Consider the following 26,678-nt stretch of genomic DNA (forward strand, 5'->3'; position numbering starts at 1 on the left):
TTCCCAGTCAGGAAGCAAATGGAGGGACTGGAGAGCTGGTTCAGCAACTGTGAGCACTTACTGTTCTTTCAGAGGATCTAGTAGACAATTTCTGGCACCTGAGTGTGGCTCACAACCTTCTGTAGCACTAGGCCCACTCTTGGCCCCTTTGAGCATCAGACATGCTTGTGATACAGACACATGTACACAGCCGGAGCACACCCATACCCATGAACAGTGGTGTGTGCTTGTGCTCGTCTTGTGTTCTTTTCATGTAGTCAAGGATCTAAGCCCAGGGAAAACTTCCACCTTACCTCAGGAGACTAGTCTTCCCACACCACTAACCACTTTCAGATAATCCCAATACGCATGCCCAGAGGCCGATCTCTAAGTGATTCTGGATATCACCCAATTAACCATCAGGATCAACCATCTCACTGAACAACAGAAAAGATATGGTTAGGGTTAAGACCAGTCAAAGTGGACAGCCCCATAGGAGCTACAGAAGGTACACACCTGCTCTATAGGTTGAACACATCAGGAGGACGTCGGGAGGAACATGTAGCGCATAGAGTTCTTATATATGCCAAAGAGAAGCCTGTGGTGCTCTGTTGGTGTGCTAGCACCACGTGATGGTTAATGCCAAGGCTGTGGTCAGCTCTGACATTCTCTACCTGTGTATGGGAATAACCAGCAGCCCTAACCACAAAATGTGGGTGGTGACAGGAAATGCTGTAGTGTTTATGAGAGACTCGCATCATAGTTGACTTTTTTATTATGCAGAATATGAGGTTCTCTGTTCTATGCTCAGAGCTTCCCAAGCAAACAGACCTTAATTTTAATCTCTCTGGCAAGCCACAATTGTGGAACCCTAGCTTTGCCATCAAGAAAAGTGGAGGCTTTATGTGCTTATTCCCATCGCTCACATGTGAAATCACAAAATATGAGCTTGTAGCCGGGCGGTGGTGGCACACGCCTTTAATCCCAGCACTCGGGAGGCAGAGGCAGGCGGATCTCTGTGAGTTCGAGACCAGCCTGGTCTACAAGAGCTAGTTCCAGGACAGGCTCCAAAACCACAGAGAAACCCTGTCTCGAAAAACAAAAAAAAAAAAACAAACAAACAAAAAATATGAGCTTGTATGAAACAGAAAGAAAACACTCACAGTTGGCATAGGTTATTATTATATGGTTCCCAGAACCATATTGAAAGATGGGGCTAATGAAACAAGGAATGTTTTATGGAGAGACAGACACAGCAGGCTCACCACAGATTAATTGCCTCCATGATGGAATGCTGAGACACGAATTAGAGCCATAACTTCTTTCCCCATCTCCACATCCCTGAGATAAATGGCAAGAGTTATTCTGGATATATTCTCTCCTCCCTGGCATCCGGTCACTCCAAACAGGGTATCACCAGGTCAAGAAGAAGTGAGCAACCCTGGCATGACTGTTACTTCTTTCACCAGGTTAGTACAAAAGTTTCCTGTCCATTGTCTACCTCTTTTAAATCTTGACTCCACGCCATAGCTGGGGCTGCTGCTTAGTATGGACATCCAAGACTACACATTTAGTGTTAAGCAAGTTAAAATGAGTCAGGGGTATTAGGAAAATGACCACACAATCCAAAGTATTTTGGCAAGGTAATAAGTTTTATTTCTGCAGAGAGTGCTTAGCTGCATCAAATCTAGCAGCAAAGCACAACCAGTGGGAGCCACTAGGTTATTATTCCAATGCAAAGGGGGTCCTGGGCATCACTCCCAGTGGTCAAAGCTCGGCCTCACATTCTTACACTGTGGCTAATTCGAAACGGTGCAGTTGATACACAAGATGCAACTCTTAGCACCAAATGAAACCCTGGACAGAAATGTTAATTTCAAGAATTAGAATTTCTGCCAAGTGGCTTCTTTACAATACTTTTTAAATGGAGTTTTGTCTTACATAACTATGTAATAGAAAAGACAGTATGTTTCTTTTACATTTCTCGCAAGTACATATGGGTATGAAATAAAAAGCAGAGATCTTCCTCTATCCAATCCCTTGCCCTCGGAAGCACAGATGTGCACTGTTAGTCTGTGACCTCCAAGGACTTTATTGTACATAAACAAAAACATATATGTGTGTTTCTTTCTTTCTGTTATTTGCACAAATGTAAACAAATTATATATATTGGACCAAATTCAATTTCGAAAAGCATAATCAGCCATGTCATTTTGTTGCTTTCCTGGGGGCCCAGAGTTTCTGTTGTGTTAGTGCAGAATCACCTGTGAAAGCACAAACCATGTGACTTCTGATACTTCTCTTCATTCTGATCCAGAATGAAGGTATAAGTCTTATCCCTGGCATTGTCAGAGTGGGACCTGCAAGCCTGGCTCTAGTGACTACTAGAACATCCACAATCCTACATTGCCTCTGCATTCCATAAAGAACAATGGGCTGTTTAGACTGCCTTCTATAGATCACGAAGTAAACAGACAGAGGGCAGCGGTGCCCTGAGGCAGAGAAGGCCTTCAGTTTTCATGCCTTCAAGAAGTTTAAGTCTCCTGAGAAAGTTACTGAAATCTAAGACGTAGGAGAAGTTGTATTCAAAACATCAAAGACTGTCTTTCCTTTCTGGGTTGCATGACCTTCAGCACTGGACTGTAGTAGACAGGGCTCTACACAGCCTGTGTTTGTCCAACAGGATGGTCCAAGGAAGAAAAGCTGACCATGAAAAAAGAACTGGGCAGGGAGGGTTTCCCTGCAAAGTAGCATGTAGAACAATATGAACTACAAAGAGACAAAAGAAAATGTATCCCAGGGGCAGAACACAGAGGGCTAGAAAACTCTGGAATACATTCTTACCCAAGCCTACTATTCGGGAAAGGAGGGCCCATACTCATTTGGTTGTCCTTGGCTGAGAAACCCAAGATCTGCTAAGATGCAATGAGGTGGTAAGAGCAGGAGTGTGTAATGAAGTGAGGAAGTAGTGGAGAGATTTGATGTCCTGACAGTGATAGTGTCTCAGGGAAATGAGCTTGCTCAGGTGCAGCCAGGAGTCCGGCTGGAGAGCAGCTTTCTAGCCTACATCACCATCACTGATGCTGCTGTGGTCTCTGGCTATGGCAGCAGGAGAGAGATGTTTGAAGATTATAATATTACTAGGGAAGAGGTTAGAAGGTGCATGTGTTTCTAGAGTACATGGACTAAAGTTGGGGAGATTAGCATGGCTCCCACAAAGGGACACTATGCAGATTCATGAAGCATTCCCTGCTTTTGTTTGACTTATCTGGTGGTTTGAATGAGAATGGCCTCCATAGACTCATACATCTGAATGATTGATTCCAATCCACCGAACTGTTTGGGAAGGATTAGGAAGAGTGAGTGCCCTTGTTGTAGGAGATGTACCACTGGTAGTGGGCTTTGAGGTTACAAAAACCCCCTCCAGGCACAGTGTCTTTCTCTCTGACTGCTGCCTGTGGATCAGTATGTAAAGCTTCTGCTCCATCACCATGCGTTCAGCTTCCCACCATGATGATCATGGACCAAGCACCTAAACCTGTTAGAAAGCTCCCAGCTCCATGCTTTATTTTATGAGTTGCCTTAGTCATGGTGTCTCCTCACAGAACTAGAACAGTAATAAAACATCAGAGAAGATAAAAAATTCTACAGACAGGCAGCAATGACAATCATACAGCAGTTTGACTACACCTATTGTTACAGAACAATTTAATTAGAAGGATTAAAATGTAATCTGAGTATATTTTATCAGCATAAAAGAATTCTTTTCTAAGAGAAAAAAGAGAGATTACAAAGCTTTGTACTGCTGCTGAAGAGTCCGGAGAGAAAATGTAGGTTCTGGAGTCATTGTGAAGGGTTAGCCCACAGAATTTGGTCATTAATTAGATGGAAAAGTTGAGAAAAATGGAGAAAGATACAAAGAAGAGATTTCTGGGCAGTGACTGTTGCCCTAAGAAGCAGCTTGCCTGGAACAGTAAATGACAAAGATACATACGTCGTGGTTCCATTTGTCTAGCTGACTATCGGGACAGCCTGGCTTTATGCTCCTCTGATTGCCTCTAAGTAGAAGAGGCATCACCTAGACCCAAGTCTTTAGCTTATAGGACCTTTCTGAACTTTTCCATCATGCTTATGACTCATTGTTAGTAACATTTGAATTAGCAATGAGTTAAATACTGGGATCATTGCCAGACGGCATTAATGTCTTCTGGTCACGACCTCACCTTGTGTTGTGGTTTAACACACACACAATGTCCCCTTCTCTTTGGGCTCATGGGGTTTCCTTCTCTTTGGGGAGGTTGTGGAACCTCTGGCAGATAAAACGCAACTGCAGGAAGCAGATCTTGGAGGGGATGGAGTGGGGGTTCTTAAGGATAGAGCCCAACCTTACTTCCTATTCCATCTCTAAACTGAGCAAGCAGCCTCTCATGACTGCTGACAGAGTCACAGAGCTGTGGGCTATTCTGGTCTCCAAGTCCTCTCCTTAAACCCAGAGCCCAAACCTACCCTTCTTCCCTGAGGCTGCTGCTTCTCACATCTTTGGTAACAACTAGAAAAGTAACTAAGACACCTTGTGCTGCCTTCTCCTGGGAACTGAGTTCTGATCTAGCAAATGTTTCATTTAGAACAAAGAAAAGCCTCACTGCCAGCGTTCTCTCATCTTTTCCCTTAATGGGGCCATAGAGTACCGGAAAATCCCTGGACGGTAGAATGAGAAGGAAGAGAATGCTGCACCAAGGCCTGGGGGTCCCTGGGGCACTAAGAGGAGCTCCCAGAGCAAGAATGAAAAAAGCATTAAGAAACAAAGTTTTAACATAATCATTAATTAAGTTATAGTCTAAAGCACATTAGAATCCATTAGTGCTTTGTCAGCTACTACAAATTGGAACTCTGATTTTTTTTTTAACTACCAATTCTCAAGAGGAAAGATTATGCAGTTTAAAAATAAAGCAGTGTTTTCCCAAAGTTTTTAGTTGACGTGTTCAGCAAACTTTCAAGTGTCAAATGGCGTTAAGAAGAGTTGAAATTCTTGTATTTATCAAAGGAGATGTGAAACACAAAATTTGCTGATGTGTGTGTGTTATTGACATTCTGCTGGCACAGACCTCATCACTGGAGAAGTGGGGGTGTGATGGAATGTGGAAAACTTGGGATTCGGGCAAGAAGAAGGGAAATTGCACTCTTAAGTCCACTGATATTCAAGCCCTCTGCATTCTCAGCTCTTTAAATATAATCACATTTGACACTAAATTTCAAGAGGCGTGCGCTACGGACTCTCAACTCAGGCTTTGAGTGTTGGTTATCAATTACTGTATAACAAGTTATCACAAGCTTAGTGCGTCGAAAGAGTATATATCTCTAGCATGTAGTGTCTCTGTTGAGGCGTGGACAAGACAAACCAGACCTGTAATGGGTAAGTGATCATCAAGGGGCTTAGTAGGTGTGGAAGTTCACCGGAGGCACAACTCAGAAAGGGTCTTTCCAAGCTCTCTCCTATTTTTGCAGAATTAATTTCACTTGGACTTCAGGATTAAAGACAACCTTGCCTTGAGAAATATGCAGTTAGATGATTGTTCCATTCTGTGTAACCCTAGGGACTGCAAGAATTTAGCTGAGGCAAGTAACAGGTCCCTGTTAAACCCAAGGAGACAAGATCACACTATGGCAAGAAGACAATGGAGGGACACAGAGGCTGTCCTATAGTGAGGCGGTATGCTGCAATTCCTGTAATCCCAGCCTTTATGGAGTATCCAGAAGGACCATGTGCTTCAAACCAGGCTGGGCTACATAATGGACATTTTTCTAGCATTTCTAAAATTCCAGCCTTGGAACTCCAAGGCCTACAGGGGTATCACAAAAGCACACTAACCAGAGAAACAAACTATGTCTTAATCTGGGATTTAGAAACTCAACTTCATTGAAAACGTAGAAGAGAAATAAGGCAGATGACTGCTGATGTCAACCACAGGTCTCCACACACTCCCTCCCGCCACACACAGTCCCTTGCAAGTGTCAAAAGTAATGAAATTTCAATAACATATGCATTGACGTGTACATAATCCTAGGTCTTTCTACCTCCACAGGTTATAATGTTCAAATTATAATCCATGCTGCACTGTTGAATATCTAAATTATTTATCTCCTCTATGTCTTCGTTTCTTCATTTAAGACACTAGCAGCTCCATCCAACTGACTCCTATAGTCCTCCAGATCAGCAAGTGTAGCTGGCAGGAATGGTTGAGAACCCTCCAGGGTACCTTTCCCAAGGGGAAACGGGAGTGGTAGCCCCTCTGGATCCTCACACAAGGAACTGATCAGCCATGTTAATGTTCCCTGTGGTTCGTTCTGCAGTGTCATCTATGGCCTTGTGATCCGAACTATTTGGATTAAAAGCAAAGCCCACGAGATGGTGATTTCCAACTGCTTGGGTAAGGCTCTGACTCTCTTAACCCTCCTGTGGAACTTCTCCTCTAGCGGGATGAACTGAGGCTGCCTGGATCCACAAGTGTGCTTGGTTCCAGCAGCACCCAACAACGGAGACCCCAAAATCTGCTCAGAGGGCTCTGTCTTCCAGTCAGCCTCCCTGAAATCTCCTGGAGAAGGCTGGAGAGATGTGGTTCAGGATGTAGGGGCACTTGTTGCCAAGTCAGAGGACATGAGTTCAACACCCAGAATTGACATGGTAGAAAGAGAGAATGGACTCCAGAAAGTTGTCTGCTGAACCCCACACAAATAAGCAATTAATTAATTAATTAAAATGCAAAAATATACATAGGAGAAGGGATAGGGCACTTGGAACTTGTCCAGTCATACAAGCAAAGTCCCTTGAAGCAACTTTTGAGGCAGTATGGGGAGTCACCCTAAATGTGTTCCAGGCACAAAGAACTTTGAGAGTACAACATGCCTACCAAGCTTGAAGATGGGCTTCTCTGTTTGTCTTGGATTTAGAAACGGGTAAATCTACCATCTGATCAGAGGATGATCTTGGCCCTGACGTCAGGCGCAGCTCAGTCCACATGCCTTCCCTGATATTCTAGCCCAAACAAGACTGGCACGAAATAGCCCTTCCCCAAATTCCATTTCACTGAACTTAGTTGCAGCGCACCTCTAGGAATACTATGTGGTTAGGATAAACTGGAAAAGACCCAAAAAACAGATGAGCCAGAAGGAAGACAGGTTTCAAGCCTTGCTATAATGTGGCAGTCATGTAGAATGAAACCACTCTGCTTAGGTCCCACGTTCCTCTCATCCCTTACGTGAACACAATCACATACTCCACAGGCCCACATGTACAAAACATCTACGGATGTTCACACACTTAGATTTCTATATACTATAAAACACACACACACATACACACAACACAACCCAACACACACCATCCGAACTCAGATAGCAACCACTAAGTACTATACAAAACTTTGGAAGAAGTTGGCTCTTCTTCTGGATCTATCACTGCAAGCCATGCCACCTTACACAGTCATGTGACTTCTTTGGACTCCAGTGAGGTAAATGAGTATCTGCATTAATTTTTTTTTCTAATCTTTGTTTGGACTTGAGCTCCCTAACTCTACACAAGCCATAGATGGAGCATGGTTTATCATGGTAGAAGTTTCTTAGCCCATGTGATATGAGATAGCCAAGAGGATCCACAAGGTTTATCAGATGTGAGCATTTGTGTCTCTTTCCCTAGCGAATTCAGAGAGGTATGCGAATCTTGGCATCTCTATCTTAATGCAGGTGTGTTCTGCTGTGTTCTACTGCTTGGTAGAAGTAGTACAGGACAATGGACACAGATCTTAGATCCTATGTCCCAGTGCCACAGACAGGACAGAGGGAGAGACAGAACATCTTCTGTTGGCCACTGGAATCCTTTCCTTTTGTTACCTATCTAATCCCTGCCCAGCTTTCAAGGTGGTATTATGTAGATAAAAAGAGGCTCAACAGTGAAGCGAATTGCAGTTTTTATATGTGGCACATGGTGACATGACCAGGATTCAAGTGCATGTCACTGGTTAGAACACCCATGCTTTTTCCTTTAAGCCAGTCCATCTCCCACAAGGAAAGAAATTAAAGAAAGAGAAGTGATAAATGGCTTTTTAACGAGCCCAAATTTACCCCCTCCTGAGCATTTTTATTAAAAATCCAAACTCTAGATCTTCGTCCAGCATACCGCCCACAGCACTCCCAAGGAGAAGCCTCCCTTCATCTCTAAAGCTTTGTTCTCTATTTGAAGGTGAGGGTCTGGTTTGATTGAGGTAGCTAGGATACCAATATTTTAATCCTCTATCCTGTGATTTCTTCCCATTACAAAAGGTTGGTGTGTTTGTCCCTGCCTGTCTCTCTGAGCCCCTACCCTCCTGTTCTTACCCCCAATAGCTCTTCTGTTGCCTACACTCCTCACCCAATGATCTACAGTGAAGCTTACCTCATTTTCCTTGAGTTCACCAATCAGAAAAAGAAGCAAGCCACACAAAGGCAGAGATCTGGGGTGATCTTCAGCAAGCCTCCCCATCACTGTCAACTAGCTCCTTTCTCTCTGTAGGGCCCCTTATTATCTCCCTTCTGTTGTATATTTTAGTGATGACATTGGGCTTCCCCAACCTCCAGGACTGAGTCAGTACAAAGCAACTTAGAGATATATGTCCAATAATATGCCCAGCATTGCCTTGCTCTAAATTAGAAATGGCTACTGTCAGTTTTCATTACTTAATATAATTTTAAATCTCTATTACACCTGTGTTCAGCTTGTCACCATCCGTGATCTCCTTCCAGAATGAGGTTAGCTGCAATCTCCAGAGTTTATCCTGTCTGAATTTTATTCCTCAATGGACTTTCCTTGATGTCCCATGTGTCAGAACAGCCAAGGCTCTCAGGAGCTGACTGGTAATGGGGTCTTCAGCAGTGTTGGCATGCCAGGGTTAATGCTCATCAACAAGGTACACTGGCTAAGATTAGTGTGAACAGAAGCTCGCTTTGTAAACACTGTCTGCCAAGCCCAAATCATCCTTAGTGTGGAACCCTTCTTGCTGGCAAGTGTGTTTGCTTTTTCCCACCCAGGGGTTGACTCAAAGGAAACAAAAAGGAAACAGTTTCATAAATGACCTAAAGATTTTCCCACAGACAGATGATGTAGACCACAAACGTAAGCTTTCACAGTCACGTGCATTTGAAGTCTGGGACAAACTGTACCTTATGGTGAGGGCATTTACTGCACAAGGATGGGAGATTGGGGAAGGCAAGCCATGAAACTGAAAAGGTATAACATTTATGGAGAGAACTGGGTCTCCCCATCACAACTTTGTGGGTATGATGTGATCAATACTGTGTCAAATGGCAGGTTTCAAATTCTATGAGGCAGAATGAGGTAGAGAGGGGAAAAAAAAAAACCTTTAGATTAGGTACTAGGTTGAAGTTCTGTTTCGTAGCCAGACAGCTTTCTGATGAGCCCATGAAGTGCTCTCAGCACCAGCTGGGGACACAACACCCTTCTACCTATTCCTAAAAAAAAAAAAAAGCATGAGGGAAAACAAAACAAAGATATGAGCAGATGACTATTGTGGAATTTCGTAGATAGCACGATGCCATGTAGTTAATATGTTGGCTGGTCCCAGCTAATCAGCAAATTAATACAATTCCCATCAAAGGAGAATTAAAACATTTTTTGAGTCTGGTAGATGTTTATAAGACAGAAAAGTTCAGGAGCCAAGAAAATCCAAATTATTCCTGAAAAAAAAAATAGAAAAAAGTAGGAATGTTTTTCTGTGCCAAATATAAGTTTATTTTAAAGCCAAAGCTGTGAGTAGAAAGGCATTGACATAAAATAGAGAACAGTAGAAAATAATATGGCCCAAAATAGATCTATACATACATAGTTCTTGACATATATCAGAAGGTCATGGGGAAATAAATTTAAACTTTACTTCCATCTATAGACAAACATAACTCCAGGGAAATTGGAATCTTAGACTTAAAAATATATTTTTAAATTTTTAAACAAAAGTTAGGTAATATCTTTATGATGCTGGAAAATAAAAGATGTTACAGACAAGATGCATGCTAAATTAAATTGCAAGTGAGAGTGTATTAGTTTGACTGCATCTGCATTGTGAAAGCCAGTGTGCACACTCCATGAGTGGCCTAGAAAAAGATGAGCTGAGAGAAAGCATGGGGAACTCCTACAGAGCCATTTAAAAAGGGGGATTTTAAAGCCAATCACATGGAAAAAAAAAACACTCAGCAAAGCATGAACAGGCATTTATCAGAAAGGAAAACCAAACTCAGAGCTCCATCAATAACTAGGGAAGTGTGGATTTAATTCTCAAGTAGATACAACTGTCCACCCACAGAATTGTGCTCGGCAGTAACACTCCTCATGCCTGCCTCAGACTGCTGGTCTGTTTGCTTTTTGTCTGCCTGACAGGCTGGCAGCCATAGCCAAATCCTCAGATCTAAACCTTGCTCCTCTCCCATTTTCAGTCCCCATCCCTCCACTCAGTGAATCCATCCTGAGGCCTCTGAAGCAACAAGGAGGAAGCCAAGTTCTTGGTCTGATCTTTGCCTCAAGGTTAAATCTTAAAGGTGTATTTTTTGTTGTTGTTCCAATTTCTCAGTGTTAATGGCTTCATTTGGGAACTGGGATGTTCTTGTCCAAATCTGCACATTTAGAAAAGACTAGTTCAAGGTCTCTTTGTATTTTCACTTCCCAAGAGGCCACATGAAAAATACATCCAGCGCAGAGCAGAAGCAATTGTTGCTCACAGCTCCACAAGATGAGAAATGTGGAAACTTTCTCTATCTCCTTTATTGTCCTTGTTTAGTTAACCAAAGCCAATCGAAGCTCATTTCTTTTTCTCCAGTTCCTTCCTAAATATGGATGGTACCAAATCAATACAATAACAATCAAGCTAATCCACTGTTAGTACTCAGTTTACCCACCTCACTCCCTGTGCTCTGACAGAGTAGGCACACAGATTCTCCTTGCCAAGCTCAGCATGTGGTTCATCCAGCAACCAGATCACAGTATCCCAGCTTCCTGCCACTGGCTGCTGATCAGACAGTGTCTTGTGTTTCTTTTTTTCTTTTTCCTTTTCTTCTTCTTCTTTTCTTTCTTTCTTTCTTTTTTTTTTTTTTTTTTTTTTTTCGTTTTTTTGAGACAGGGTTTCTCTGTAGCTTTGGAGCCTGTCCTGAAACTAGCTCTTGTAGACCAGACTGGCCTCAAACTCACAGAGATCCACCTGCCTCTGCCTCCTGAGTGCTGGGATTAAGGCATGCACCACCACCTCCTGGCTGTGTTTTGTGTTTCTATGAAGGCAGCATTACATATACAGTACCAATGTCTGCTACAGCAAGGGAAACTCTAGCAGCTATATAAACTCTGAAACATGAGTACCCTTAACAAAACAACATTTTAAAATATTTATTTCTTTTTATTTTATGTGTTTGAGTATTTCCCCACATGTGTGTATGTGTGCTACGAGTATGTGGGCTTTCTACCCAGGAGGGCTGGAAGAGGGCATGGATCCCTTGGAAATAGAGATCTTTGCCTAAATGGAAGGGCAGAGTACCAAAACAAATAACCTGTGAGTTTGTTGACACTCCCTCAGACCCTGGTATTACCTCCTGTTAACACTGAGGTAAAAAACAAAAACAACAAACAAAAAACAAAACAAAAAAAAACTGAGAAAAAGCCACAGATAAGCAAGCCAATAGGGTGAGTAGGCACAGTCCAAGATAAGAAAGGGACAGAAGTTCTCCCAGGACTTTAAGGTCAAAAGGCTATGTAAGTTTTGGGTCAGCTGGAACATTCTGGCATAATCACACTCCTTACTGTGGTCTCTGGGTTGGGAGGGAGCTGGATGTGACCCTCAAGATGCCCAAAGTCCTGGAAGATTCCTCAACTCTACTCAGGCCCCTACAACAGCAGAGCGCAAAAAGTGAAGCCGTTGTTCTGGGAGCCGGTAGCAGAAGGTTAAGAGCAGGTAGACCCAGGACGGGCAGTGATGTTGATCAGTCTGTGATGGACGGGCTGAATAAGATCAAGAGTCTTGAAGCAGAGAGCCGGGAACGGTGGCTGCACATGGGTACAAGCATCATCAGAGAGCATCCAGGGTGGTTCTAAAGAGGCTGCAGCTGTTGCACAGATGCTGCCCAAGTCAGGGCCTCTCCACAGGAGTGTCTCAGTGGAGAACTGAGGGTTGGGGTGTAGGAAAAGCTTCCCAGAGCAGCAGCAACAATATAGACCTGACCAAGACAAAGTGGCAGCCTGGGAATATGGTGGCCAGGGAAGATCTGGGCATATTCTGAGATATAACCTTGTGTTTGCAAGAAAAACTAGCCCCAGAAGGACCCTGGAAAGGAGACGCCCCATCCCTGTTGTAACATGTGCGGCAGGGCTGCGTCCCCGGCACCCGGCTGCCCGCATGGCTAGCTTATGCCCCGAAATAATTACACAGAAACTGTATTTTTTTTAAGCACTGCCTGACCCATTAGTTCCAGCCTCTTATTGGCTAGCTCTTACATATTGATCTAACCCATTTTGTTGTAATATGTGCGGCAGGGCTGCGTCCCCGACACCCGGCCGCCCGCATGACTAGCTTATGCCCCAAAATAATTACACATCCCATAGTTGAGAAAGCAGGCCACGAAGACAAAAGCCTTTAGCTGAGGGCTCCAGGGGCAGCTGGGTTATATTTGTGGATGAAAATTTCTTGTTGATCAAAATTGATTATACGCTTTAGAAACTTTAAAATATTCATTTAAAGAAATCAACCTGAAGTGCATAAAATTTCAACACATTAAACTTCTCTTAAAATATTTCTAAAATAGACTTCCTTGTTTCAAACAAACCATCTGCCCACATCCCAGGTCCTGGCGAGGGAGGGGAGCCTCCCTATGCAACAGGAAGGAAATTCACCTCCATTCAAAGTTCCAGAGGGTGGTGTTTCAGTGGCATAGTGGTCAGAGTTCCAGAGAACCAGTCCCCAGATCCAAGGGCTGGGATCACATCGCAAATGGGATCCTGAGCCAGCGAGATGGCTCAGCAGGTAAAGGTGCCTACTTCTCAAGCCTGAGTCAACCCCTTGAGTTCACGTACAAGTGGAAGGGGAAATCCAATCCCACATGTCCCCTGACTCCGTACATTCATCAAGGCGCTCATATTCTGTTCTCCACAGTAATAATTATATAATTAGTGGCTGGGGAGATGGCTTGGCCGTTAAAAGAACTAGTGCTCTTCCAGAGGATCTGAGTTCAGTTCCCAGCAATCACATGGTGGCTCACAACCATCTGTAATTGGATCGGATGCCCTCTTCTGGCCTGCAGATGTCCATGCAGACAGAGCACTCAATCATTAATAAATAAATACATAAATAAATCTTTAAAGAAAAAGTAGAAAAATTATATAATTACATAAACAAGCAGACAAGAAATAATGAGAACCTGGTAACTCTGAAAGTAGCCCAAGTCCTTGGGAAGATTAAAAACTGGAGCTGACCCAATGAAAACCAAACCTCTGCTGTGACCGCACTATGGCTGCACCCTGGAACTAAAGCAGGGTTAGCAAGCATGCTTCTTCCAGTTTCGGATCTAACGAGCCCGCTCCTCCTAGCTGTACAAGCCATTCAGCCAGTGAGAGCTAAATTTCACTGCTTTCAGTCCAGCTCAGTGCCGAGTCCTGAGTAGAAATAATCCTTTTATCTCCCAATAAAGGGGAATTACCTGTATCCTGTAACTCAGCTCTCTTTGAAGAGCTGTCTGTGAAGCTGGAGGCTTTGCCTTTGCTGGAGTGGTCACATTAAAGATGATTTTCACTGATCTCATTGGGAGATCCAGAGGGCAGGGAGTTGATGATATTGTCATCAGTCACCCTGTGGAAAGTATTGAGATTTTCCATTTTAAAAGATTTCAGAGCACAAATGTCATTCTCAAAAACTTTCCTGAAAGACAAATTAAGTTTTCAAAGCCACACTGCTTAGGGACCAGCTGTTACCTTGGGCCGGCGTGTGGGGACACTTCGAAAGACATAATTTGATCTGCTACTATCTTTCCCTGCCCCCGTGGAGATAATCTCACCCTGATAATTTCCTGCTGTCTATGGCAACACCATTGTGTAACAGACTGTCTAGGGTAGTAATACTGTCAGTTTTCCTCTATAAAGACAGCTCCCATTTGTCCCAAAACACTGTTAAAACGTAATTCAAGCCAAGTGGCAAAGTGACTGGTATGGCAGCAGAGAGATTGGCACCTGGAATACAGTTTTATTTTCCAAATTTGGAAACCAAGGCTGGGAACTTTAGACAACTTTCCCACGTTTTCCCAATGTTTATTCCCTGAGTGTGTGTAAAGCTTTCGTGTCCTATGAGATGGGAAGTTCTGAGAACAATAAATCCTTCCGGAAAGGGGTCCTGTGGCCAACCTTCCATCTCCCAATCCCCTTCTCTTCACTCATTACCAGATCTATTGCACTTTCTGTGCATCTCAATCAACCATAATATAATAACTATGCAGTAACTCAATTGTAAGAAGTAGGTGTTGATTTATTCAGCACACATTTTTGATCCTTTAATTCATGGACTTGAACTATAACAAAGCCCCCTCCACAGATTCTAATAGTCGTCTCATGACTATCTCGCCCTCAGATGGCAGTCCCGTATGACTAGAGTTTATGCGCCGCTTCAGACGTGGCTCTGTCTTGTGCTTGGGCTTTACAGAGAGCAGAGTTTCAGTGAACTGGTCTGCAGAAGCCATTCTAGGGGTAACTGCAGTGACTTCATGGGTGACTCAGCACAGCTCAAGCCTGAGAGCAGCCCTCAACAAGTAGACTCCACCCCCTGCATCTCTGTGGTCTAATTCCAGCTTTGGCTGTTTCAGTAGCCTAACCTTATCTTCTAAGAGAGTGTGGGCACCTTGTGGCATTTGCATTAGACTGCAAACTTAACAGGTCCTAGCCGCCATCCCTGAGCCATTCCTGTCTAAGACTGCCCCAGAGGAGCAGAAGATAAACAGGTCTGAAAGTCTAACCTTCCTTGTCCTTTTAACATTGTCTCCATTTACAACCCTTCCTGTCTACAGATGGCAAACTGTGCAGCAGCTACAACCGAGGGCTCATCTCGAGAGCAAAAATCAAGGCCATCAAGTATAGCATCGTCATTATCCTCGGTAAGAAATATCCCTCCTTGTGTTACACATCTGAATACCATTCTGAAAGCAAACTGGTGATAGCCAGGCCATGCAGGGAAGGAATATGGTACAGGCACTTCTACCTTTCATTACAATGAAAGGCAGGATTCATCAGTGTGTCTGGTTGCTTCAAGAGCCAATAACTAGCTCCTAATCCCTCTCTCTTTGAATACAGTTGCCCACCAAAATCATGGTCTGAATCACTCTTAGACGATCTGATTAGGACTGAGCTTCTAAACAAATCACCCTTGATTCAGTGGCTTCATTTAAGACATCGTTTCCCCTATGAAATAGTAGATGTGCATTCTTTTTCTTCTGGATATTTAATTTCAGAGTCAATAATACTTCCCTTATGGCCAAAGCTTATATTCCTCACACTTCTTGTCTTCTGCTCTTTTCTTCCTGCACTTAGAATCTATAAAATCAGTTTGCACTGCTGTCTGTCAAAAATGGTAAGAGAGATGCATGACTCACTTCCTCTTACTTTGTTCCCCAACAATGACACCTCCTCAGGCTACCCTGACGAGTATTTTTAAATAACTCTCCTCTCACTTCATCCCAACTTGCAGATTTGTCCCTGTTTTCTAACTGTATCTAGCATGAGACACATTCATAAATATAGTTTTATTAAGACATATCTTAATATAGTATATATATGTGTATATATATATATATACATATATCTTTACTAAGTATATCTTTCCTGACACAATTATAAATCCATAAGGACATGACTTGCCCTTGAGTTAATCATGCTATCCCTAAAGCTAAGTTACACATACAGCACTGAGTTAATACTTGTGTAATGAACAAATGGAAGCAGATATAGAAGGGCAGGAATTTGTGCTGTTTCTTCTTGTTTAGCTGATATGCCTCACCTCTGCTTCTTTAGAAGTACTTAGGAGCCCCCAGGAAGACCTTAGCTGTGTGTCAAATCACAAGAATAGCTTTTTCTCCCTTTCTAAAATACAAAATTCCAAACAGCCTGCATTCAGCGTGGCTGAGCCATCAGAGAAATGGCACACAGCACACGCCAGCCTAGCTGCAGGAGCATTCAAGGCTCATCGAAGCTCTAGGAACTCTTTCAGGGGCTTCTGAAGGAGAACAGAGATATCTTGCCTTTACAACCAGAATCACAGATGCCCATTTTCTGAATGATGAGAGAGGAAATACATGCTTAAACATGCATTCCCAACCTGATGTATTCCTGTTCAGTCGGAAATTTTTATTCCATATGAGGTCTGTCCAAGTCTGCAGACAGGAGTGCCCACAGGCAGGACAGTGTGCTGTCATAATGAAATAGCCTATCTATAGCAAATGCTTTTGACATGCTCTTTTACCATCATAAAATGATAAGTATCAATATTAACAACTACTACATTTTTAAAGTCAACATACTGCTCTAATAATTAGCTAGCGTGAGAGTTAAATTAAAAAGCCTTGTAAGAGAGCAATGCCAGTTTTTATATGCAACTATGTGGGCACAACTTCACTGGAAGAGTAATAAAGAAATCAGATGCCTACACCTGTACATCTACAACTGACAGCAAATACAGATGTTTCCACTGAGACACACAAATACAAAAATACAAGCAGTTTTACTGTCACTACCTGATTTTCCAAGCAGGCAAAAAAAAAAAAAAAAGAAAGAAAAGAAAAACTGGTAAGGCTTCAAAGTGAACAAAATCATCTTGTCCATAAAGGGACTATATTTCTGAAAGCTTCAATATTTATTAAAATATTCAGGTGTATCTCTAAAAATAGTTAGCTCTCTAAACTACAGTATCTCATACATAAATGCCAAGTTGACAATTCAAAACAAATATGAGACAAAATATTGACTTATGAACTTCTGCCTCCAATATGAGGAAGGATTGACAATCCTACAAAATACACATATACAGACATGTGTGCACACAGACACACACACACACAGAGAGAGAGAGAGAGAAACAAATGGTGTTGCCCTTGGTGCATAAGAACTGTTCCAGTAATGGCATTAACCACCCAGAGCACAGAAAGATGGTGATCTTAAGTTTTTGAATGATTCCCATTTAAGATATCAAGTCCACTTACAGGAGAAATTATGAATTAATTTCTCTTTTCCAACTTCTGAATCAAGTTCCTGAATTTCTACCTAATGACAATGGAAGATAGTTGCCCCTGCATGAGGATGTCCATGCGTGCTGAACTTCTACTCTAGGACAAACTCTGGGGGTGAGAAAGGGTTGAGAAAATAACGTCACAGTGATGACAAGATAGAAGTGGAGCACGTTGGTGTAAAGGAACCCAAGGCTATGCAGTTCTGAGTTTGCCTGTGTTATCCAGAGAAATGGCAGATAAATATGTGGTAGCTAGCTTTATGACAGAAGGATAGATGACACAGATAGATTATAGATAGAGAGATAGATAGAGAGATTGATAGATAGATAGATAGATAGATAGATAGATAGATAGATAGATAGATGAAAGATATATAGAATAGACATATAGATAGATGATAGATAGATAGATGATAGATAGATAGATAGATAGATAGATAGATAGATAGATAGATAGATAGATAGATAGATATAGATAGATAGATATCACTTCACTGGCTCATGAAGGTCAAGAAATCTCAGGCTCCATGGTGGAGTGGGAAACTCCGATAGCCACTAATGTAAATTCAAGAATTCAAGTCTAGATCCAAACCTACATGTTCAAGAATAAAATTGACTCTTAATGCTCCTTTTTAATTCAAAGTTTGGGCTATTGCTCCAGGTTTTGGTTCTCAAAGAGAACCAAGCAGAAAGAATGAATTCTCATAGGTCCTTCTTGTTATATTTATGCCTTCAATAGATCTGATGAGGCCTCTTCACCAGCAGAAGGCAAGATCTCTCTCAGAAACAACCTCACAGACACAACTAGATTAATATTTAACCAAATGTCTGGGCACCTTGGATCCTTGTCAAGATGGCACATAAATTAACCATCACAATTGAGATTCCCACATCTCCTTCGTATCCTCCGAGGCACTGAACTCAAACACAGTTGATCTAGACAGAGTATTGGATGAGTGCTTTGGGGAAATGCTAACTTAAGCAACTTGAGATCATAATGATCTCATTTATGGCCCATGCTTTAAAAATAATAGCATCATTTTATCTATCGTATATCCTAGACCTAGAAATCAATGTGATCAGATTTCATCCTGTTCTGTCTGTTTCTGGGGATCTCTGAAGGGTCCTGCTCATTTGCCTTCAGCACTATGATGGGTGGGAGGCCCTGACTGTTTCTATCAGATCCCAGACTTTCAGCAGTAAGTCCACACCAGTAGAAATCAGAGCCCCCTTTCCAGATAGAGGGGATCCAGGAAATCTCAGCTCAAGAATGGTGTCTCCAGGACACACGCATGTTTAAGCAAGCATAACAGTCCTGTTCTGACACACCAAACTGTTCACAACAGCATACCCAGGCCAGTATTGTGGAGAGAGCTCTAGCGCCAAAGAACATCCTAGCTAAAAGTCCAGTCAGTCATGGCCAACCAAGAGTGATGTTTCAGTTGTGGCCATGATGGCACTAATGGCTCTCTTCTCCCTAGCTTTCATCTGTTGCTGGAGCCCATACTTCCTCTTTGACATGCTGGACAATTTTAACCTCCTTCCGGACACCAAGGAGCGCTTCTATGCCTCCGTGATCATCCAGAACCTGCCAGCCCTGAACAGTGCCATCAACCCACTCATCTACTGTGTCTTCAGCAGCTCCATCTGCTTCCCCTGCAAGTAAGCACTGGTGCCTGACATGTCACCAGTTTTTACATCTAGACCCTGATTCCCATTTCCTTCCTGAAGCTGATCATCAGACTACGGAACTCCTGTTTCATAGATGAGGTGCTTAAAAGTTAGGAAGTCCCCACTAGTCTGGTGACCTCAAATCCAGGTTCAGGCCGTGGCAGTGCTACACACGTGAAGTGAAGGTTCTTAATTTTGATGGAAACTTCCCCACATGAACTGCCTGAGTATAAGCCTGCTGGGAATACTATATGGGACATTTACTACTTCAGAGGTAAAGTTTTACAAAGTAAGGCTCACAAGATTGAGTGACATTGTTGAGGGTTTACTGATCATTAGTGGCAGAGCTGAAATTTGATCCTCTGACAGCTGCTGTCATCCTGCTGGTTTTCATCTGTTCTCGTTATACAGGGCGTAAATGCAGAAACTCATAGCACAGGGGATAGTAATGGGATGGTTTAAGGCAGTGATTCCCAGCCTTCGTAATGCTGTGATGGGTTAGCACAGCTCCTCTTGTTGAGGTGACCCCCCCACAACCATAAACTTCTTTTGTTGCTGCTTCGCAACTGAAATCTTGCCACTGTTATGAATTGTAATGTAAATAGCTGACAGGAGAGACCCACAGCTTGAGAACCACTGGTCTAAGGCTTGGCTTAATGGCAGCAGCTGAGGGTTTCCTCCTGCTTCTGAAAAGCCACATGTGAACTTGGACTGTGCACACCCCTGAGCTTCCTTCCTGCATGTGACCATGGGTTAAAAGCTGTCTCCTTTTTGGCCAATGCTGCTTCTGTCCACTGACTGGGCTGTAAAGACAAGCAGTTATGAAGAGGCACAGTGGTTAAGGCTTAACAGGTGTCTGATCTTTAATGACCTTTCTGGACTCTTATCTTTTAGCGTCTACACTGCCTTTTCCTCCGGTTACGTTGTTTTCCTTTCCTTCTTTATTCTGACTTTCTCCAGGGAGCAGAGATCACAGGACTCCAGAATGACATACCGAGAGAGAAGTGAGAGGCAAGAGATGCAGATTCTCTCGAAACCGGAATTCATCTAAACCCTGAAGCCGTGATACTAGGCTGAGCTCCTTCAGCCCTGCTGGATCTCCACCACCAGTTAGTGGACGTGCATGAAGCTTGAGCCACCCCCGCTCCACTCCTGTGTCACCTAGTGGATGCATGAAGCACACTTTCCAGTAAGGGCATGCCAGCGGCGATGTGCGCACCAGCTCACATGAACCTGTCACCTCTTCGTGTCAGTGAGAGGAAACCCTCCGCTCTCCTTCCCACAGCTCTGCACCTGCGCCAGCCCTGACGCTGGGTCCTCGTGAGCTAATGGCACAGACAGGCAGAAAGATGTAGAAGGGCTCTCCCTGAGTCATCTTGTCACAGTCTTGAAAGGAAATACAAGACTTTACAAAGATTAGACAGCTCTCCGCCAGTTTTGTGTTGGAAATTTGGTGGGTATAGATGAGAAGTTTGCCTTGAAATTCCAAGAACTTCACTTCCAGAACCTGGCACTGTACACACCCTCCATGTGCGAGGCAAAATGTTGGCGGAAACAAGCTCCCAAGCCTGTTGCATTGTGGTTTCTGAAGGGGACAGTCCAGCTGCCTGCTGGACAAGGTCACCATGTAGGCACATTCTCACCTCGCAGAAAGATCACACCCAACAGTGATAGGTCCTTGCCCATGAAGCCCAGAGAGAACGGAGACCTGGAACTCACAGCTCTCTAAGGCTGAGTGAAGGCTCTTCCCGTATTCAACATTCAAGCCGCTCTGAGCTTCATTCCGCACACCTCAGGGACGTTTCTGTCCATTTTGCTCCCAGAATCCTCTTCAGCTGGCGGCTTAGCTCTGTGGCTTTCCCAACACGATGTTCTTGCAAGCTCCTTACTGTCCTCATGCTGTACGTAACCTTTGTCTATCTGACACCTCTGCGAGGAATTGCTGGCGGGGCTTATTTTGACAGGTCTGCAATTCAGTATTTATAAGTATAATTCAAATGAAATATGACTAAATGTTTTCTAGTCAATTTTTTTTTCTTCAGATTTTGCCAGAAGTAGAAATGGCATCATTTGCCTGTGTGTACAACTCCACCCCCGGCCCTGTGACGCGCCCGAGCATCCTATATTTAGCTTCTCATGCAGTCTTTGACATTGAAATCTCCTTGGCAAAATCCTCCCTCCCACAGTTGAAGCCTTCCCTTGTCCTTTTGGCTGGCTGCTGGGTGGAGTCACCAGTATGTCCTGTCTGTTTTAACAGCACCCTACTCCTCATTCTTGTATCGACTCAAAGACTGCCTGCTTAAGGTCACGGTGGCAATTTTCCCACAAATTTCTTTTTCAGTTTCATCTACATTAGGGAAAGCATCTCTTTAGGCAGAAATCAGACACTGTACCAACTGTCTCCCAAAAAAATATTTCCTAAGTTTGAGGAGACTGAATAGTGTACCTTTCTGTCCACGCCACAGCTTGGCAGGCTGCTTCACTCTTCCTCCAGTCAGCTAGACATGAGCAAGCGGAAGCTCTGAGCGGCTGTGACGTACTTTCCAGTGTTTCCCTTTAAATTAAGATGTGCCACCGAGAGCTGTTGCTGAAATAGCTGCCCCCGCAGGAGCCAATTAACACAGAGACTCTGGCGGGTGTCCTAGCTAGCAAAACTAGAGGCCCAGGCTCCTGATAGATGCTCTCAATCTCTGTTGGGTTCTGGTCGGCAGGACATGTCACATGGCCACATCATCCATCAATCGATTCTTAAAGTTAAAGAGAGATTGCGGTGAGGGCTGTTGTGCCGTCTGTGGACTGTGTCGGCAGCTGTTGTGAGCTTGCATCTCTCATCCCCAGAGGAACTAGAGATCAGTAAGATAATGGGACAGAGTCCTGTCGGAAGCTGCCATTTATGCCCGGCTTGCTTTACATTGATCTGGAGTCTCAAATCTTCACTGCCATTATCTTCCAAACTTGGGAATGGTTTCAGCATGGGAGTCATTAGTCTCATGACCTTGATGAGTCCTCTCACATCTCCGGCCTCACTAGTCTAAATGTAGCATGAGGCCTAGGTAGCACTGGAGCAGAGAATGCTGAAGTCTGGAGACTGTGGCGGATTAAATTAGACGGGCAGAGAGGACTACGAGGATTCTTCTCTTTGAAAACTAACACTTGAGTGACTCGAGGTTTAGTCATTTGCCTTTTGGAGGTATAACTCTTCTCCCTACCACGTGAACTGGGAAACCAATATAACATCCCAACCAGGAAAGAGTGTAATCTTGTAAATAGAATTCGAATGTAAGGCACAGTGTTGCTCTCTGTAGCTGCTGGTGCTCTTTGGGATTGGAAAAGGCGACATGGTGCTGTAGAGAATGAAAGTGCCTAAGTTCCACACCAAGGCGTCAAGAAATGTGTGGGTGCGTTACACAACTTCAGGGACAGGTAAAGGTGTAGGGTAACAGAGTAGCTGTGTGGAATACGTTCAGTCACATTATAGAAAATGTCTCTGCTTTACTGAACTAAATTCAATATGGTTAAAGATTCTCTTCTTTCGGGGCATATTTGCAGTGCAATTTAAGTGAGGGTTGATTTCATAGAGAAACAGCTCCCACAGGCCAGCCGCCCCTCCCCCGCAGCACTAAGACCTTGTGAATGACATTCCACTGCCATAATTACGAGAATGAAGCACCTTTGAACTAGTCTGATGGAACACATCTCAGACCTGCTCCCCAGTCTCGTTCAGACCAGAAACAGCCTTGTCTCTTCCTCCTATATTTGTAGTGTGGGTTTAAGAGGGCTGTAGGCTTCTATATGATGAGAAAGCAGGAAATGAAAAAAAATTTTGGTCAAGAAATAAAATGATTCTAGTCTTGTGTTTGAGCTGACATTTCAGGCAAGGCACAGACCTGCCGCTAACAGCCTGCATCTGGTTTTGTTCATCTTGTTCCAGCCATCATTTGAGTATAGCTCATTGTGTATGCAGCTCTATCAACATTCCCTCCAGCCTGGCAACCTCCATTCCTGTAAAAGGAGGTGGCCCCTACCAAGCTGGAGAAATACGAAACAGCTATGCCTCGTTTAAGAATTGATTATCCACAATAGGGTTGGAACAGCTAACATTTTAAACATGTAATTCCATCCTCACAGAATGTTTAAATGAATGGGAGTGTTCTCAGAGACTCCAAAAAAAAGGTCCCTGGGGGTAACCCAAAGTTCCTAACATAATTGCCTATGAGCCTAAAAAGGAATTAAATACAATGAAAGTATTTCAAGTTTCTTGAATTACTTTAAATGAGCATAGAATGTAGATTAAGATTACACATTGATATATTGAGAATACACATAAAGCTTTCAGGATAATTGCTAAAAGAATAGAAGCAATACATAACTTCCAGGAAAAAAAAAATGAGGATAATGCTTGGCATAGTGGCAGACACCTTCAAACCCAACACTTGGAAGAAAGACACAGGAAGATCGGGATTCAAATCCATCCTAATCGACATAGGTATGGAGTCCATCCTGTGTGAAAGAGAGACGGCAATGGAGAGGTGCTGAAAAAGAGAATCCCCGTACTTTTCCCTGTTCGCCACTCCACCCCACCCCAGCCTCTCCTCAGCCTTGGGTAACCCATATTTTCTTTGTGGAAATATTCAACAAGTCATTTTTCTTTCTGTGCCTGGCTTATTTCATTTCACTTGACTCAGGATTTTCTAGGCTTCCTGTGTTTCTGCTGATGACACAATTCCATCCTCTTTACTCTTAAGGCACAGGAAGCCGTAACTTTTATCCATCCCCATGTCAATGAACACATTGTTTGATTTCACATCTTGGCTGCAATGAATACAGGAATGCTGGTTACCCTTAAAAAGTACCTTCGTTAGAGTTTCTATTGCTGTGAAGAGACACCATGACTACAGCGACTCTTACAGAGGAAAACATTTAATTGGGTGGCTTACAATTCAGAGGGTCAGTCCATTATTGTCATGGTGGGACATGGTCCTGAAGAAGTAGTTGAGAATTCCACATCTTGTCCAGGTAACAGGAAGTGGTCTGAAACGTGGGTGTGTCTTGAGCACATATGAGACTTCACAGCCCACCTCCACAGTGACACACTTCCTCCAGCTAGGGCATACTCACTCCAACAAGTCACACTTGCTAATAGTGCCACTTCCAATAGGGGCATTTTTTTTCAAACCACCACATCAAGCTTTGCAACTTAACTGATATCCATATGTTAGTTGGTTTAAAAACAATCAAACAATAAAAAGACAAGAGGAAGAGGAGTATAAGACAGCAAAGACAGATAGAAAGAACATAGAAAGATTATGGATTTTCACCCAAATTTGACAACAACTAGAGTAAATGAAAAAAAAATTCCTGTTGGCAATAAAAAATTGTCCTATCAGATTTTTTAAATATGCAATTATCTGTTCTTTGTAAAATTAATAATAATAATAATAATAATAAATGCCAGCAATGTAAAAATTCAATAAATTTGAAAATAAAATGATGAGCCTGGGTAGACCATGGAAACATTAGCTACTGTAAGCCACTGACATACATTAAGCAAACATCGAGGCTAACAATAGGCAGAGATAAACAGAGACACTTCGCAATGATGAGTGTTTTAGTTTAATTAGATGGAAAATAATTCCAAATTTCTTTGCATTTAAAAACACAGCCTCGGGATGTATGCTTTGAAGGGGTGTCAGAAATAGGAGAAAATGGAATTCAAAATGTACAACTATAGTGGAGAATTCAATCTCACTTAATTTTGATAATTGCAAGGAGGCAAAACTCAAGAATAGGCTGGATAAACCACCTAACCCTTCCACTTGCCTGAAGACTGCATTTCCTGGACCTACCTTCAGACTCTCCTTTCAGCCCTTCCTCTTCAGTTAGGAACCACAGACTCACACCACCATCCTGGGCTCCATCTCTAGGCCGGAATTCTTGACACTCTTCCTCTAACCATCTAGCCACCTAACCCATCTCATGGCCTGAGAGCCACTCCTCTCCAAGCAGTGATACTAGACTCATGCTACCAACCCCATTCATCTCTTCATCCAGTCCTCCACTCACCCTCTCCAGGTCAGGGCCCCAAACTCACACTGTCTATCCAACCTACCCTTCTAATCTGCCTGAGTACCACATATCCCCTGCTTGCCTTCTGGAAAATGCCTCGAGCCTCCATTCTCTAGGTATGGCACCTAGACTTACACTACCAATGTCACTGCAATACTCAGTCAAACCTCTGACTACCCCTCTTCAGGTTGGGATCCTAGACTCACATTGTCAATTATACTGGCTCCTCCTGCCTGAGGGAAAGTCCAGAATGCTTCCCCTGGACTCCTGAAGACTAGTAGTGAGACCCTAACTCTACAGAAGGTCTGCTCCTAGTCTTAGAAACCTCACCTGGCTGGAGCTGAGTTGTGACTGCTTCCCATACCCCATTCAAATAATAATGCTAGTTTGCTTCAAGACTAAAGTCTAAAGCCCATACACAGTATCAACGTCCTGACAACTGAGGGTAATAGGAAGCAGACATAAAAACCAACTTAACAAAGGAGAGAAAAAATTTCCATATCAATATACATTAACAAAAAACTATCTCCAGATACCTAGGTCCAATCTCCAAAAACAAGTATGAATAATTAAGATAATAGTTCTGTACAAAAAAATTAGTATTTCAACAGTATTGTTTCTAGAGACAGTGACTTAAATTGTGTATGAAGACAATGATTTTTAAATAGGAAGAATAGCCATGGTCTTGGAACTCAATGAATAATGACTAGATTCCAGAATGAAGACAACAAAACATAACAGTTAAATAAAATAATGAAAACAATTCAAAACACATGAATGCTGTGAAATATCCCTTTACACTGTGTAAAGATATGTCACTGTGGTTGGTCTAATAAAAAGCTAAACAGTCAATGGCTAGGCAGGATTTGGGGAGTCAGAGAATGCTGGAAAGAAGAAGGGCAGAGAAGCCAGACAGACACTGAACATGTTAGATACACAAAATGGGATAGAGGTGAAAGCCACATGGTAAAATGTATATTAATAAATATATGCTTAATTTAAGTTATAAGAGCTAGTTAGAAATAAGCCTAAGCTATTGGTTGAGCTTTTGTAATTAGTACTATGTCTCCATGTGTTTTTTTGGGGGGATCTGGCTGGTGGGACAAAAAAAGTCCAAATACACACACAAAACAAATAGAATTTAGTAAAAAGATAGAATCTCTAAATAAAAGTCAAAATGAAAAAACTCTAAATAAAAATGTCAGGAATTCAAACAAAAAGGAATTATGAGAGGAAAGTCTCCCCAGTAAATTGGGTCAAATGGAAGAGAGAATATCAGGCCAGGAAGGCAAAGTACATGAATTGGATACTCAATCAAAGAAAAGGTCAAAACCAAAAAAAAAAAAGTAAAAAGTATATACATAAACTCTGAAACCCTATAAGATGGAAACCTAATTTAATAAAAAAAAATGTATAAAAGAGTTGGAAACACAGAAAATATTTCCTACAAAGTCACAGAAGAAAAATTCCAAAATCTAAGGTTCAACAGGCATACAGAACACCAACACATCATAATAATAGTCAAAACACTAAATACACAGAAAAAAAGATATTGAAAGTTTCTAGAGAGAAAGAGGAAATCAAACATAAAGTGAAAATGCTACATATCAAAATCTATGGGCACGATAAAGGCTGCCATAAGATAAAAAATTATATTACTGAGTATCTACACTAAAAATC

General features: G+C 42.6%; 1 protein-coding gene across 1 annotated transcript in view; it reads left to right on the forward strand.

Moving 5' to 3' along the window:
- Npsr1 (neuropeptide S receptor 1) overlaps nt 1-19,983 on the forward strand; it is a 188,462-nt gene extending 168,479 nt beyond the window's left edge. The window contains exons 6-9 of the mRNA XM_057768633.1: nt 6,331-6,407; nt 15,052-15,138; nt 18,743-18,923; nt 19,893-19,983. Of these exons, the coding sequence (XP_057624616.1) occupies nt 6,331-6,407; nt 15,052-15,138; nt 18,743-18,923; nt 19,893-19,983 (436 nt within the window). The remainder of the gene's footprint in view (nt 1-6,330; nt 6,408-15,051; nt 15,139-18,742; nt 18,924-19,892) is intronic.
- The last annotated feature ends 6,695 nt before the right edge of the window (nt 19,984-26,678 follow it).

The sequence above is a fragment of the Chionomys nivalis genome, chromosome 4 (genome assembly GCF_950005125.1).
Source record: "Chionomys nivalis chromosome 4, mChiNiv1.1, whole genome shotgun sequence".
In the NCBI taxonomy this organism is placed as follows: domain Eukaryota; kingdom Metazoa; phylum Chordata; class Mammalia; order Rodentia; family Cricetidae; genus Chionomys; species Chionomys nivalis.